The 14920-nt window shown below is 39.7% G+C and overlaps 1 protein-coding gene across 3 annotated transcripts in view; it reads left to right on the top strand.

Moving 5' to 3' along the window:
- Window positions 1-14920, top strand: part of LOC122793591 (Golgi integral membrane protein 4-like) — a 1583571-nt gene that overhangs the window by 885818 nt on the left and 682833 nt on the right. For all 3 annotated transcript variants that reach the window (XM_044061762.1, XM_044061761.1, XM_044061760.1), the window contains exon 6: window positions 7192-7274. In XM_044061762.1, coding sequence (XP_043917697.1) covers window positions 7192-7274 — 83 coding nt within the window. The remainder of the gene's footprint in view (window positions 1-7191; window positions 7275-14920) is intronic.

Genomic DNA, 14920 nt, shown 5'->3' with positions numbered 1-14920 from the left:
TAGGTGACCAGAATCATTCTCAGATTAAAAAAAATAATATATATTTGAGAGTCAAATGATGACCAGAAGGATTTTATAGTATGGTTGCTTCCTTTTGCCATATGTTGTTATTATCTGCCTTTTGATTTTTCCTGCTCAGTTATTTATTAATGATGCCCCCTGTGTATTCTTACGTAGTTGTGCTACCACTACCCTTGCCACTACCCTTAACCCCAACGCTGCGCATTACCTTACCAAAAATCCTTTCCCTAACAATACCACCACTCTTCAGACAAATTATGTCTGAAGAGAGTTGATAGTTTTTATGGAGTGATCACAGAAAGGGAACATTTGTTCTGCTTTTGTCATTGGTGTAAGTTTTGCATTTTTTATGTGAGTGAGTTTCAGTGTGCTGAAATGGATGTGATGTGCATTGATGTTTCTCCATGTTGATTTAAGAGAATAGACACACACTGACACACACACACACACACACACACACACACACACACACACACACACACTCGCATACCATTGAACAAATTGCTACAAGTGGAAAAATATTTTTATTTCACAGGTCTGACCTGTTAACTTAAGTATCTCTCCAAGTACCATACTTCATGGGCTTGGCACCAAACTTAATAAGTCAATCCATAAAATGGTTGGGTAAAACACCATTTAATACAGGTTGAGTTGTTTCATCCCAAAAGGACTTCATATTGTCCCTTATACTATGTGGCGGCCACGGTGGTGCAGCAGTTAGCGTTTACGCCTCACAGCAAGAGGTTTTCCGGTTTGATCCTCAGCTGGGATGCCTTCTGTGCGGAGTCTGCATGTCCTCCCTGTGGTCGTGTGGGTTTCCTCTGGGTGCTCTGGTTTCCTCCCACATCCTAAAGACATGCTGTAGGTGGATTGGACACTCTAAATTGGCCCTAGGTCTCTGTGTGTGTGTGTGTGTGTGTGTGTGTGTGTGTGTGTGTGTGTGTGTGTGTGTGTGTGTGTGTGTGTGTGTGTGTGTGTGTGTGCGTGTGCCTCCTGTGGAAGGTTGGGCGCTGGGCTGGCAACTCAACACCGTAAAAACTCCACTACCAGTCATGAGCGGGCAGGTGATCCGCTGTGGCGACTCCTAACCGGGAAAAAACAAAAGAAGAAGATTGTCCCTTATACTGTGTACTTTATTACTTCTTATTAATTCATGGCTGTTTTCACACAACATTTTGTTTGTATTCATAATACTTCTTGCTAACTTGCTTGTCTAGTGTCGTCATACCTCCCACACTCTTTGGACAAGGCCAAAACTAATGGAGGAATACGGGCCAAAAAATTGGACAGGTTTTAAATGTTGCTGTTATAAACTTAGAAATTTGCTACAATATTTGTTAGCTTGCATTTCCTGAAGAATCTGAATTGTGAATCTCTAATGTTTGACTTTAGCCTTAAGTGATTTGCCGGAAAACCACAGGTTTTATAAGGACTAGATGAAATATATGAGGCAAAAATCTGAACAGGTGAAAGGTATGATTGTCATTTATGTTTGTCTGGACTGAGACTGAAAGTGGTCCATTTGGATCAGAGCTCTACCACAGTTACCAAATTGAATAAATGCATAAAAAATAAATAAGTAAATGTGAAAACAATTGGAGACAGAGCTGGTACAATGATATGAAAGGGTGAAAAAGCATAGCTTCTTGTTGTACATTCTGCTGGTGTATCCAAATGAAATTCATCATTTGTCTTAGCCGCACATCTTTTTCTTTTTTTAACAGTTTGTGCTTGCATTACAAAGTACGGATTATGAAAAAAATATTGCAGTTAAAATATGGGCAGATGATATATGAAGAACATGAATGTTGAATTTTGGAAGGTCATCACTTAAAATATTGTGGTCTGATAGTGACAGAAATCTACTCAAAAATTATATTACAAATCTAGTGTATTCTTTGTTCTCAAAAAAGTGCAGTGTTTATACAAAATACTTTGTAATCTTGCATGCCTGTTACTTTTGATGTTTATCACTTTAACATACTCAAACTAGTACATTCTTTGATAGTTGGGAGGTTGGCATAATGGTTATGGTGTTCACCTTACAAACACAAGGTGCAGAGTTTGATTCTCACATGGGGTGATTGGCTAGGCTTAAAATGGTCCACAAGGGTAGTTAGCCCTAGTAAATAACCTATGTACCTAGTTTTTAGTTATTGAACTGAATATGTATTCTGCCTTTAATAAGCGAACAGAATGGGATGTCTAGATGCTAAATATTCTTTAGTAGAGACAGTATGGGTGGTATACAGTCACAGTGTTTATGCATCGCAGGAATTTACCCAGTAATTATCGATCTAGTTATCATAAACATGTTAATTCATTTTATGCTGCTGCCCTGTTTCTCTGTAACCCTTGTAAAGACCAGAAAGTACTAAAATTACATTGTACACCACTGTCAAAAATGGCACCTTACACTGTACTACAACACTGATTCTTAACATTGTAAAAAAAAATCATAATGGTCATACCTTACTGGTAAATATATGCTTCTGATAAACTGATCTTAATGAATTCTACCAATTCTGGTGATTTTCTAATAATTTGCAAGTACTATTTCTTTGAAAAAACCCTTTCCATGTGTTTGCACTTTCCATGTGGTTCAAAGCAGTTTAATATGAAGGACTTGAGCCAATCGGTCTAAAGTAAGCCTGATTTATGAAGATCCTAAACAAATGAAGCTCAGCTGAGCTGCACTGTATGAATCACACCACGGCACAATTTTTTATCCATTTCAGTTGAGTAACATAAATTTGACTCGTGGGTAAATTGTTGTGTGGGGCATTGAGTGCCGAGACATGTTTGTGTGCATAGTAGACCTCAAGCCCAGTGAAGTATGCCATACCTCTTGAATATGTATATAGTATTCTAATAGTCAGTAGATCTATATATAACATACTAGTACTGTATCCCTAAGACTCGCACAACACCTTACAAAGTGCTACTGAGGACTTACTTTGAAACTGGGCACAAAAAAATTTAAAAGTTTAGCAATAATCTGCTTTAACATCAAATATGACTGCATCATAGAAACACAGCTTACATTATTATTTATTTTACATTTGTTAACCGGGGGTGTCTGATTGAGCCGAAAAGGCCCTTTTTCAGCAGAGGCCCGGGGAGAAAAGCTCCACAAAGAAAAATTACAGATACATTTAGTTATTTAGACGTGATCAGTATACACACAAATTACAAAAGACATGTTTTTACAGTGGCATGCGGCACATCAACAGTTACAGTGGAGTGAACAAACAAAAAATATTAATGTAAAAATAAAGGTAATTAATAGATTTGTGGTGTACAGCTGAAATTTGGTCATAGGTAGAATACATATATAGTACACAGGTACAGTACATACATTGTAGATTAGCCAGTGTTTGTGAGTAAGATCGGAAACTATTATCAAGTACTCTAGATTTAGTATGTATACCTTATCCGCTTTCACTAGCCTGGGGAGCAATCATAGCACTGCCAACTTTGCTTAAGATGTTGCCTGATGAGGTCTTTAAAGGAGGCTCTGGATGATGTGTTTTGAATGCTCGTGTGGACAGAGTTCAATTTTTTAGCCACTGAACTACTATATAGCGCATATCCAAAGCTATTGTAGCTGTTGGTGACTTCTAGTAGTAGTTTGATTGATGATTTAAGAGGCCTTTTGGCTGAGTGATGTTGTACTAGGTTTTTGAGGGCAGGCCACTTATTGTGGAGGTAATAAAATGACAGAGGCAGAGCTGATTGTAGGTTAGGAGGTTGGGCAGTTCAAGCCAGTGGAGCTATCTCAAAGCAGTACAGTGATGAGTTCTATATGAGCAGTTTGCAGCAAAGCAGGCAATTCTGTTATAGCAGGCTTCCATTTTGCTTAGTTCAGTTTTGTTGAGATTAGTCAGAATGGGAGATGCATAGAGTAGGGTGGATAGAAGCTGGGAGTGAGCAATGGCTGATCTTGTGTTGTTGGTAAGAAATAGTTTGATACGGTAGAGTGATCCCAGTTTGGCATGTACTTTTTTAATAGTTAAGTTGAGATGACTATCAAATTTTAGGTGGGAGTCTATGGTTATTCCCAATAGCTTAGCCTGTGCCACTGAAGTGATTGGAGTAGCATTTGTGGAGAAGATAGTGAATTGACTGTTATCAGTGCTTTTGTTAGAACTGGTTATAATCATAAGCTGAGTTTTCTTTGGATTGAAGATAAGTTGGGCTTTGGTAAGGTAGTTTTCAACTAGAATGTTAGTTGAGTTGTTTGCAGGAGGGTGGGAATGTTTTGTGCAGTACAGATTAAGGTAGTGTCATCTGCATACTGAATGATAGATGCATGCTGTGTGGAGGTATGGAGGTCATTTGTGAAGACTGAATAGTAGTGGTCCTAAGATAGAACTCTGTGGGACTCCTATAGTTATGGGCAGCTGAGAGAGAGATAATTTTCCCATTTCACAGCTTGGTACCTGTCAGTTAAGTAGCTTTGGAACCAGGTAAGAGTGGAATTTGATAGGTGATATTGGTTTAGTCTGTTTAGCAGGATATGGTGTGAGACTGTGTCAAATGCTTTGGACATATCCAAAAAAAGAGTTGACACCTGTAGGCCTTCATTTTTGAGACGGTTTACTGTGTCTGTGAAGCTGAGGAGGGCTGTAGTGGTACTATGGGCAGGTCTGAAACTATGCTGAGTAGGTGACAGGATGTTGCTGTCTAGGAGATAGTTTAGCATCTGGGTATGGATGTATTTTTCTAGGATTTTGGCCAGGGGGGAGAGTAAAGCAATGGGTCTGTAGTTATTAAGTTCAGTGGAGGTCCCGCCTTTATGTATGGGTGTAACATAGGATATTTTCCAGATTTTGGGCACATAGTTTTCAACAATTGATCTGTTTATGAGAGTGAAGACTGGGATAGCAATAGCATCTGCTGTGAGTTTCAAGAAATAGCTGGGGAGTAGGTTGGCTGCTGTTGATGAGGTTTTTAGTTTGGAGAGCATGCTTTTGATTGAAGTGGTGGAAACTGTTTTGAGGGTAAAGCTTGTATTAATGTTATTTGTGTTGGGGGGGGTATTGAGGAAGGAACTGTCTTGTGATACTAAGGATAGAATTGAGTTCACAAAGTGGGAGATGAATTGTGTTTCGATGGGAACTTTAGTGTCAGGGGTGGTTGGTTTGTGGTTAGCCTTTTTGGTGGATTTTAGTAGCTGGTTTACATTTTTCCAAACTTTTTGGGGGTTGTGTTGGTATTTAGTTTGTAATGTTGTGTAGTAGGATTGTTTGTCCAGCCTAATGCATTTTTTTGCATGGGTGTGCAGTTCTTGGTACTTAGTTAGGCTTTGTGTGTCTTTGTTTTCTTGATAGTAAAGCCAGGCAGTGTCTCTGAACTTGAGGATTTGTTTGGTTTCTTTACTGAGCCAGAGGTTTGTAGAAGTTCTAACCTTGATTTTGCGCAATGGAGCGACAGTGTCTAGGTGTTGTAGAAATGTTTTGTTGAAATATGCTGCAGCCTGGTCAAGTGGGAGGATTTTTAGGGGGGTCCAGTCACAGTTACAGAGTAAAGTGTTGAGGACCTCAGGAGATAATTTTTTTGTGTTTCTAGTGGATATATAGTTAGTGGTTTTGCATATGCTTGTTCTACTACTTATAAAGTATATTATGTTGTGGTCACTTAAGGTGTCTGGGAGACTGCCTGTGTGAGGGTACAATGTGGGGTTGTTAGTTAGGACCCAGTCAAGGATGGATTCCATTTTAGATTTTTTATCACATCTAGTTGGAATTTGGACTAGCTGCTGGTAGCCATGGAGATTTATTAGATTACTTGGTGGTTCTGATATACAGGTGAACCAATCTAGGTTGAAGTCCCCCAGAATAAGGGTTTCTTGTGAGTATGTGGAAGAACACCATTATAAGAAGTCTTCAAGGCTAGCAGGTGTATTACCAGGTGGAATATAGATCACAATTGTGGTGATGACCTTTTTAGGGTGAAGTTGAAGTTGTGGGATAAGTTTGTCCCAATTATTGGGGGAGGGGTAGGAGTTTGGTAATTGACAGTTAAGATGGACTTGTACTATCCAACTAGAGTATTATCCAACTTAAGGCCATGCTATCATAATTGCTTACATCACCCAGATAAATAAGTAAAGACATTATTTTGAATATATTCAGTTGCTTTAAAAAGTCATCACTCCAGTACATCTGCATATATTACATTACTCATTTTTTTCCATTCACATATATAGCACTGACCACAAAATTGTGGAATTCCATGTTACTTTAGTCATGTTAGTAAACCAACCTTAACACAGATACAAGTTTCATAAGTACTAATTCTGTATGGTTACATGGGTTGGGCTTGCTGATTTCACACCTTGGAGGGTGTGGTTCCCACCCTCTTATTCCCTGACCTGAACCTACTTCCTATACTGTTTCACTAGTAATTCACGAGACTATCTGTGAATCTGTGAAATCCCAGGGTCAAGCCACAAGCTAGTCTGAGAAAGAGACCTAGATGCTTTTCTACCTGCTACAGAAGTCATACTTACCAAAACCGATGTATATATATATATATATATATATATATATATATATATATATAAATTCACCTCTACGTGGCTGCACTGAGCACTGCTTTTCTTAATTGAAAGTAGAGTATATAGATTTGTATAAGCCCATGCTCATCTCTTAATTATAACAACCGAAAGTAGTCATCACTTTACACTCAAAAGGTCACATTCACATATAACAACAGTAATTTTAATTAATTTTACCAGCTTATAGACAGCACAAAACTTTGTGGATGTGTCTGTACAGCCCTTCAATTTCACTTAGTCATTGTCATTAACTGTTGCTGAGTATATTTGCATAAAAGCATAACAGCTCTCTTCCCTCTTGGGCCTTGCACGCGTACACACACACACACACACACACACACACACACACACACACACACACACACCAACTCTGGGACTACGAATACCATACTAACATTTGAAAGGGAAAGATGTATTTTAAAACATAGGTGAAATGTGCAAACTCTTGCTTAGCTGGATAAAATAAATGACTGCTGAAAAAAGTGGCACAGTTAAAGTTTAGTGCAACTGAATACATGACTGTTTTAATTTCCAATTAATGTTTATTCTGCTTGGGCTTACAGAGTTCATTTAGCTATTATACACAGATTTTCTTTTATTCAACACAGATTCAGTGTTCAAACTGAAAGAGGAAAGTAAACTTCTCAGAAAAGCCCACCAAGACGTCCATTCTCAGCTTTTGGATGCTCAGGTATGTAATGTTTGTGGAATATAAGCTGTACGTTAAACTGTGTAAAAGACATAAATGAAGAGTTACTAGTTTGGAAGTTATTCAGTGTGTGGTGTGATGTATCACCAGTGTTGCAATGTTTATGTACCTCACTGAAACTGTCTCTCCTAGTCTGCTAACCAAACAGATATGCTGCTCACGCCTTCTGTTCTTGTGTAAGGCACCCTTAGGGAAATAACATCCAGTATCTGCAGAATATTATGTATGTGGTGCATCTGTTTCTTGCAGAGTTACATAACAGTTGCGGTAGTGTGTGTGTGTGTGTGTGTGTGTGTGTGTGTGTGTGTGTGTGTGTGTGTGTGTGTGTGTGTGTGTGTGTGTGTGTTGATGCTTGCTGTACTGTTTGCAAATGTTTCTTTGCTGGATACTCAAGTTCTTTTTGCACTTTAGCATCTATGTGGGTATCGGTTGTCTGAGCCATATGGTGTTGTACCTTTCTTTCTTCTAAAAGAAGTTAATTTAGGGCAACTTAAAAGCTGACCTGCCAGAAGTGGATGACTTCTTAAGAATGCCCCATCCCTTCTTTTCTTTACACTTCTTTTATTTAGTTTCTGGTTCAAGTGAAATAGTGTCAACAGAAACTCAGATAAAAATATAGTTGTATTGTTGTAAGATGATGTACATTCCTTGTGGCACATACACAGATGCAGAATGACAATGTGTGCCCATTCTGGTTCTGTTAATACCAGTGAGAACAGACTTCCAAGATGACTTCACATTGAGTAATAGTTTAATTCTAGCTCTCTCAATGTGAAAACAGAAACTTTGCAGAGAAAGTCAGTGAATTTATATTTCTATGTAAATTTCAGTAACTGGCTAGCAAGTGCACTGCCTAGATGCCAGGAAAAAAGATATACAGATGTCCTCAAAGAAAATCAGCTACAAAAGGTGAGGTAAAAACACTGACTGTGAAAAGTACTGTAGCTGTTCAGCAAAAAGCAGTGCTCATTCCAGAAACTACTTCCAGTAACCTAGAGGAAAGTATAAGGCAACTGCACACAGACCTGACTAAAATAAATGAATCACTGATTGAGTATATCAGCTCAAACAGTAAAAGGCTGGAAAAAGTGGAAGAAGCTTTTCAGCTGAGGTGATAAAATTGCAAAAAAAACAGAGGTAAAATGAAGAAAAAGCTAGATTAATATGAGACTGCTCAAGAAGAGATATTTCAAAAAATAATAGAATTAGAGGTCAGAGCATATAGAGAAAACCTGAGATTTTTGCTGTACCAGAGAAGCTGGAAGGAACAGATTGTATTAGTTTTATGAAAGCACAAATAAGCAACTGGACTGGTATTCCACTGCAGTAGGTGTTAACTGAAAGGGCCCATTGTATATATGTTCCAGACCTGACTATGAGAAAGAAACCTAGACCTTTGGTAGTAAGTATACAGTCCTACCAGCAGAAGGAAGTTGACTCTGACAAAACTGTGACAGAAAGGCAAAGTACTAAAAGTGGGAGACAGCAGAGTTTGTGTGGAAAATGATTATTCATTGTTCACCAGGCAGAAGAGGAGTACATTTATTCTATTTAGGGAATGTCGAGAAGCAGGCATGAGATTCAAACCACTGTACCCAGGTGTCTTCAGAATCTTCATCCCTAGATGGATAAAATAATTTTTTGATGAAGTACATGTTTAGGAAGAAATACAAAAGTTTGTCCAACAAAAAGTGAACTGTGAAACAGGAGATTCTGCTGCTTGTTCTTCTGGTAATAAAGACCACACTGAGACTGTGCCAATGAAACCTTTTCCAATGTTTCAAAGGAAAATGCTTGAGAGAAGAAAAAAAGCACAAGAGTCTACTAGCAGAATCAAGAATACATTGGAAATAAATAGAAACAGGATTTAGTAGATAGAGATGAACAGGAATAAAACCAGTAACTTGGAAATTGACAAATGCTAGATTACAAAGCAATAATTATATGTGTGAAACATGTCAGAACAAGAAAACCTGGAAGTATTGGACACTTTTGGACTTTGTTAAAGTTGTAGGGACTGTAAAGCATATGCCGTTGTCATTAATGTTCTGAAAAATACTCAGGAAGGGGAAGAGGAGGGAAGAAGGTAAACTGTAAGTAAAACATTTTTTTCTTAGTGATACTGTGTTTATGGTGCATGATTTTCTTTGTATGCTATAAAGTAAAGTTTTCTCAGTTACTTTAAAGTGTAATGGGGATGCTAATGCAAACAGGTGATTCTGTTTTTTTTTTCTTTCTCCCTTCTTACTTTCTCCTTGTTTAGTTTTAAGAAATGTGGGCACTGCAGTATAAAAACAAGAGGAAAAAAGTCTAGTTAAAAGAACATGACAAAAAAGAAATTAGTGTGATTTTTTCATTCTTGCATAGGGGAATGACTGGATTAAGGCCCTTGGCGTGATCTAGTAACACGTTTTAAGAGAAAGCAAGTAAACGAAAAAGAATATTACATATTATAAGGCTTTTTTCTGTCAAATAAATGTATGCTTAGTAGCATTTTTGTATCTGGCCCTCATGTCTCCAGGAGACAGTTTAATAAAGAAAATGGCTAGGAGAATGTTCTCTGAAAGCATTCAAGTGTTTACGCAGCTGAAAGAGCTATAAAAGTAAGAGAAAGCCAGATAAAACGTAGTTGAAGCACAGGCTGCACCATGTGTCTTAGCATGGATAAACTTTCTTCCATGAGTGTGGCTGTCAGTTTGGAATATTTGTTCCTGTTAGGAGGATAAAACTTCAATATTTGCAGATGTACATAGTTTTGTGTGTTATTATTAGGTTAATAGTTTTTAGGGGGTATTGGGTGTGTGTTTTTTGTTTGAGGGCTTTCAATAAAGCAAAACATTTTGTAAAATGTGACTAGGCTGAAATGAATATGACAAGAAACAACTGTCTAAAAGATCAACTTGCCAAACACTGTAGGCATGTAACACAAAATCTGGAACTTGACGTTTAACAAAAACAATGTTATACATAAAAGGTGGGAGTAATAACTTTTTAATGCAATGATACTTTCTGTAATGCCTTTAAATGTCAATGGTCTCACAGATAAAGACAAAAAATAAAGAGTAGGGAACTATATTAAAATGTAGAGTGCAAATAGCTATGCTGCAGAATACACACTTAGAAAGAACTGATTTGAATTTCATAAAGAAACTTTTCAGGATGGTTAATCCACTGGGTACCTGTGGGACAAAGGAAAAGAAGAGTACTTATATTAATTGCAAGAGGAGCTCCAATAGTGATAAAAGAAGATAAAAAAGATAATGGTAGATTTGAAGTACTAAGGGGCTACTGGCAAGGGAGGCAGATTACACTGGCATGTATTTATATCACAATTAAAACTGCTATAATAGAGGTTAAGAAAATTCTGGGAGAAATCAGCTCTCAGCACGGAATATTACTTCTGGTGAGGACTGAAATGTAATCTGCAGCAGGGAAGATGCGTCTGGGGAGACAAGAAGGGAAATTATAATAAACGAGGGTAGATCTTTGAAGTAATTTATGAACATATTTGACATGGAAGATGGGAATTCAATACTAGGAGTTTGGAGTGAATTTAAATATAATTCCCCAAGATACAAAAAGTGGAGTAGGCTAGACAGAGTTTACATAGGTTCATAGGTTCATACTAGGCTATCTGCCCGAGGGCATTTACAAGCCTAGCCCATCGTTTTGTGGCTTACGCCACCCCTTTAGTATGGGGAACTATACCCATTATTTTGCTGTGCCTCTGTCGAGCAGTGACACTGAGGTAATCCCTGGGGTATATCTGCGATCTCCCATCCATTGGTCAGGATTTCTCTTGAACAAGGCCAGCGAGGTGCTCTGCCTCACATATACCGGGATTTTGTTCCACAGCATAGGGAGTCTTTGGGTGATGAATCTATCCCTCCAGCACGTCCTATTAATAGCCGTGTCGAGGTTTAAGTCTCCCGCCCTTGTGGCTCTGATGGATCTAGATTTTTTGAGGTGAAGCATGTTCATCAAATCTGGGTTTGACATGGCCTTGTATGTTAGGCAAAGGTCACCTCTGAGCAAGCGGTGGCGACTGAATAGAGCTGGAGTTCTTTCAGTCGGGCAGCATAGGACAGATTTTGAGACCCTTTATCCTTTTGGTGAGGAACTTTTGTGGCCTCTCCAGCTGCTGCAAGTGTCGGGTCAGATACATTCCGAATGGGGCATTGTACTCAATCATTGGTCTGATGAGTGATGAGTAAAGGGAGACTATGACCTCCCTTGATCTAGATGAGAATCCCTTCATGATAAGGTGGGCAATGTAGAAGGTCTTCCTAACTACTTTAGCTACATGGGTGTCGAATGACAGAATACTATCAACCTGGGTCCCCAGGTCCCTGATAACTTCTTCTGTGCTCAGTGGATTGCCACCTATTTGGTAGCTAGGGGTAACCTTGTTTTTCCCGAAGGGTATGACTATGCATTTTTTGGCATTTAACTTTAGGCCGTGGCTCTGGCACCAGTTATCCGTTTCTGTGAGACCCTTCTGAAGGATGTCTGTGTCAGATGTGTTTTCTACTATGGCTCCCAGTTTGCAGTCATCTGCAAACTTTGTCACATATCACAGGAACATATGCATTTAATTGTGAAGATCTTGATATGCAACCAATAACTATATCAGATCATGCACCAGTAGTAACTAAAATAAAAACACAGGGTAATGAAATAAAAATGAAACACTTGTTTTCCCACCTATCTGTTGAGTAGAGTGGAATTTAAGGAATGGGTAGTGAAAATTAGTCAAGAGCTATTAGAGGAGATAGAACTTTCTTCTGAAAATATAACTAAGGAGTGGGATAAAATGAAAGTGGAGTTTAAAAATAGGGTGGAAATAGAAGAAAGGGTTATGGTTAAAAAGTAACAAGAATTATTTAAAAGGACTGACAAATGTTAAAGTATCACAAAATAGTGGGATTCTCACAAGATGAAGAGGAGCATCTGCAGAATGCTAAACAGAAAATAAGGAGAAGGTCACAGTAAGCTGCCTGTCGGGCGCTAGAATCCGCCACATAACGCAAGCACTCAGGTCTCTCAACAGCAGGTACAAATATGACTCAGTCATTGTCCACGCTGGTGTAAACGACCTGAGACGTACCTCCTTGGACTACATGAAAAGAGACATTGAGGAGCTCTCTGATTATGTAGCCCAGGCAGGTATGACCCTGACCTTGAGCAGTATCCTACCTTCACCAAGAATGATGCCACAATACAGAGATAAGATGATCAGCTTTAACAATTGGCTTAAACACTGGTGTCATTCAAAGGGGATCCAGTATCTGTCTGCCTGGGATGACATGCTGGACAAGCCACGCTGCTCATGAGGCGGCTTGCACCTGTCACCCTGGGATTCGGATATTGGCAAAGGCTCTTGCCACCCCATAGTGCCTTTTTAGGCAAGGCTCAAATTCTAAACCTACCACCCTAGAACACAAAAAAGGAAAAAAACTAAGGGTAATGCTGCTCAATGCCAGAAGTCTAAATCTCAAAATGCACGCACTCGAGGCCCTTCTCAGTATGGAGAACATCGATGTCTGTGCTGTGACAGAAACCTGGTTCAAGGCTCCTGAGAGCACCCCAGCGCTATCAGGTTTTACCTCATATCATGCGTTCCGGCCCCAAAATCCAGACAATACCAAGAAAGGAGGGTATCCATATTCATCAAGGACACCCACACCTCAAGACTGGTGGCAACGCACGATGCATCGGAGACCATCCAGGTGCAATTAACCATAGGCAAGACTGCTCTGCAAATTGTAGCATGTTACAGGCCACCCTCACAAACTCAGGAAACTCACATGGCCTTCCTGAAAACACTAGAGGGATAAATGTATCACCAAACACCATCATACTAGGTGACTTCAATTACCCTAATATAGACTGGGAACACTACTCAAGCCCAAACACCCTAGCCCAAAAGTTCCTGGAATTCATAAACTCAAATGCCATGGAACAACTAGTCACCATCCCCACAAGAGGAGATAACATACTTGATCTCATCATCACGAACATGGGAGCACAATGTTCAACACCGAAGTATACCCCTCACTGGTGAGATCAGATCACAAACTAATCTCGCTGGAGGTCCTCATCCCACCCCACCTGAAATAAAAAGACCACAGTAAAAAACTTCTCAAAAGCCGACTTCACACTTCTAAAAACTAGTGTGGTCTCCTTTCAGGCCCCGAGGCGGAAAACAACACTCAAGCCACTGAATCACTTACAAACGCCTTCTACCAGCACCTGCAGGACTGCATGGATAAGGCAATCCCAAGCAAAACAAAGACTCTTTGTATCAAAGGCAAGCGTCCAGTCTGGTGGACCCCAGCCATAAACAAACTCTACAACAAAAGGAGGAAGCTACTACAAGATAGAGCAAAATCCTTAAAAGGTAAGACACCCTTGATCACTATAAGTAAAAACTAAGAGCTCTCATAAAATCATCCAAAGCAAATTTCGAGAGAAAAATAGCTAAAGACTCAAAGACAATCATAAGGCCTTCTTTAGCTATGTTAGAAACCTAGGAGGAAACTCCCAGATATGCTCAGAACTAGTTCAAAATGATGTGAAGATTACTGATCCTACAGACATTGCCAACATACTGGCTGACAGGTTCAGTGCAAACTTCTCCCCTCCCCCCCAAAAGGCGAGATATCTAGACCAAATGAGTGCAGCCCCCAAACATCTTCAGCCCAAGTGAGAACTGCTCTCTCCAAAGCAAAAACACAGCATCCATGGGACCCGATGGTGTCCCCGGCTGTGTGCTCCACGAACTCAATGAGGAATTAAACCCACAGCTAGGACAGCTGTTTAATCAAAGTCTTACCTCTGGATACGTACCCAGGAGTGGCGCACTGCAACTGTGGTCCCACTTCACAAAGGCGGTGCCTCCACAGACCCTGGAAATTACCGTCCCATTAGCTTGACAAGCCTTATCTGCAAAGCCATGGAGAGGATCATAATGGACCTCATAAATAAAGACATAGGAATTTGCTGACTTTGGATCCAACCCACTTTGTCTTTGTGAAAGCCTGATCATCCCTTTTAAACTTGGTTAACTTTTTCAAACAGTCACCAAAGCCATTGGCGAGGAAAGGCAGTCCATACAGCCTACCTCGATCTGGCTAAGGCCTTCGATACAATACCCCACTCGGGTATCATTGAAAAACTCATCAGCTTAAATGTTAACCCATACATCACAAGATGGGTTGCAAACTGGCTGAGTGACAGAACCCACAGGGTCAGAGTTGCTGGTGCCATGTCAGACTCAAAGCCTGTCACAAGTGGTGTCCCACAGGGCTCAGTCATGGGCCCACTCTTGTTTGGCATCTACTTTTCAGTACAAGCAAACACAGGAGGGTTATGGCTGACAAAGTTTGCAGATGACTGCAAACTGGGCCATAGTAGAAAACACATCTGACACAGATATCCTTCAGAAGGGTCTCACAGAAGCGGATAACTGGTGCCAGAGCCACGGCCTAAAGTTAAATGCCAAAAATGCATAGTCATACCCTTGGGAAAAACAAGGTTACCCCTAGCTACCAAATAGGTGGCAATCCACTGAGCACAGAAGAAGTTATCAGGGACCTGGGGACCCAGGTTGATAGTAGTCTGTCATT

This window comes from Protopterus annectens, chromosome 2.part0 (genome assembly GCF_019279795.1).
Source record: "Protopterus annectens isolate FY-2018-M chromosome 2.part0, PAN1.0, whole genome shotgun sequence".
In the NCBI taxonomy this organism is placed as follows: domain Eukaryota; kingdom Metazoa; phylum Chordata; order Ceratodontiformes; family Protopteridae; genus Protopterus; species Protopterus annectens.
Note: the sequence above shows the minus strand (reverse complement) of the source record. Positions and strands in the feature narration are given on the sequence as shown.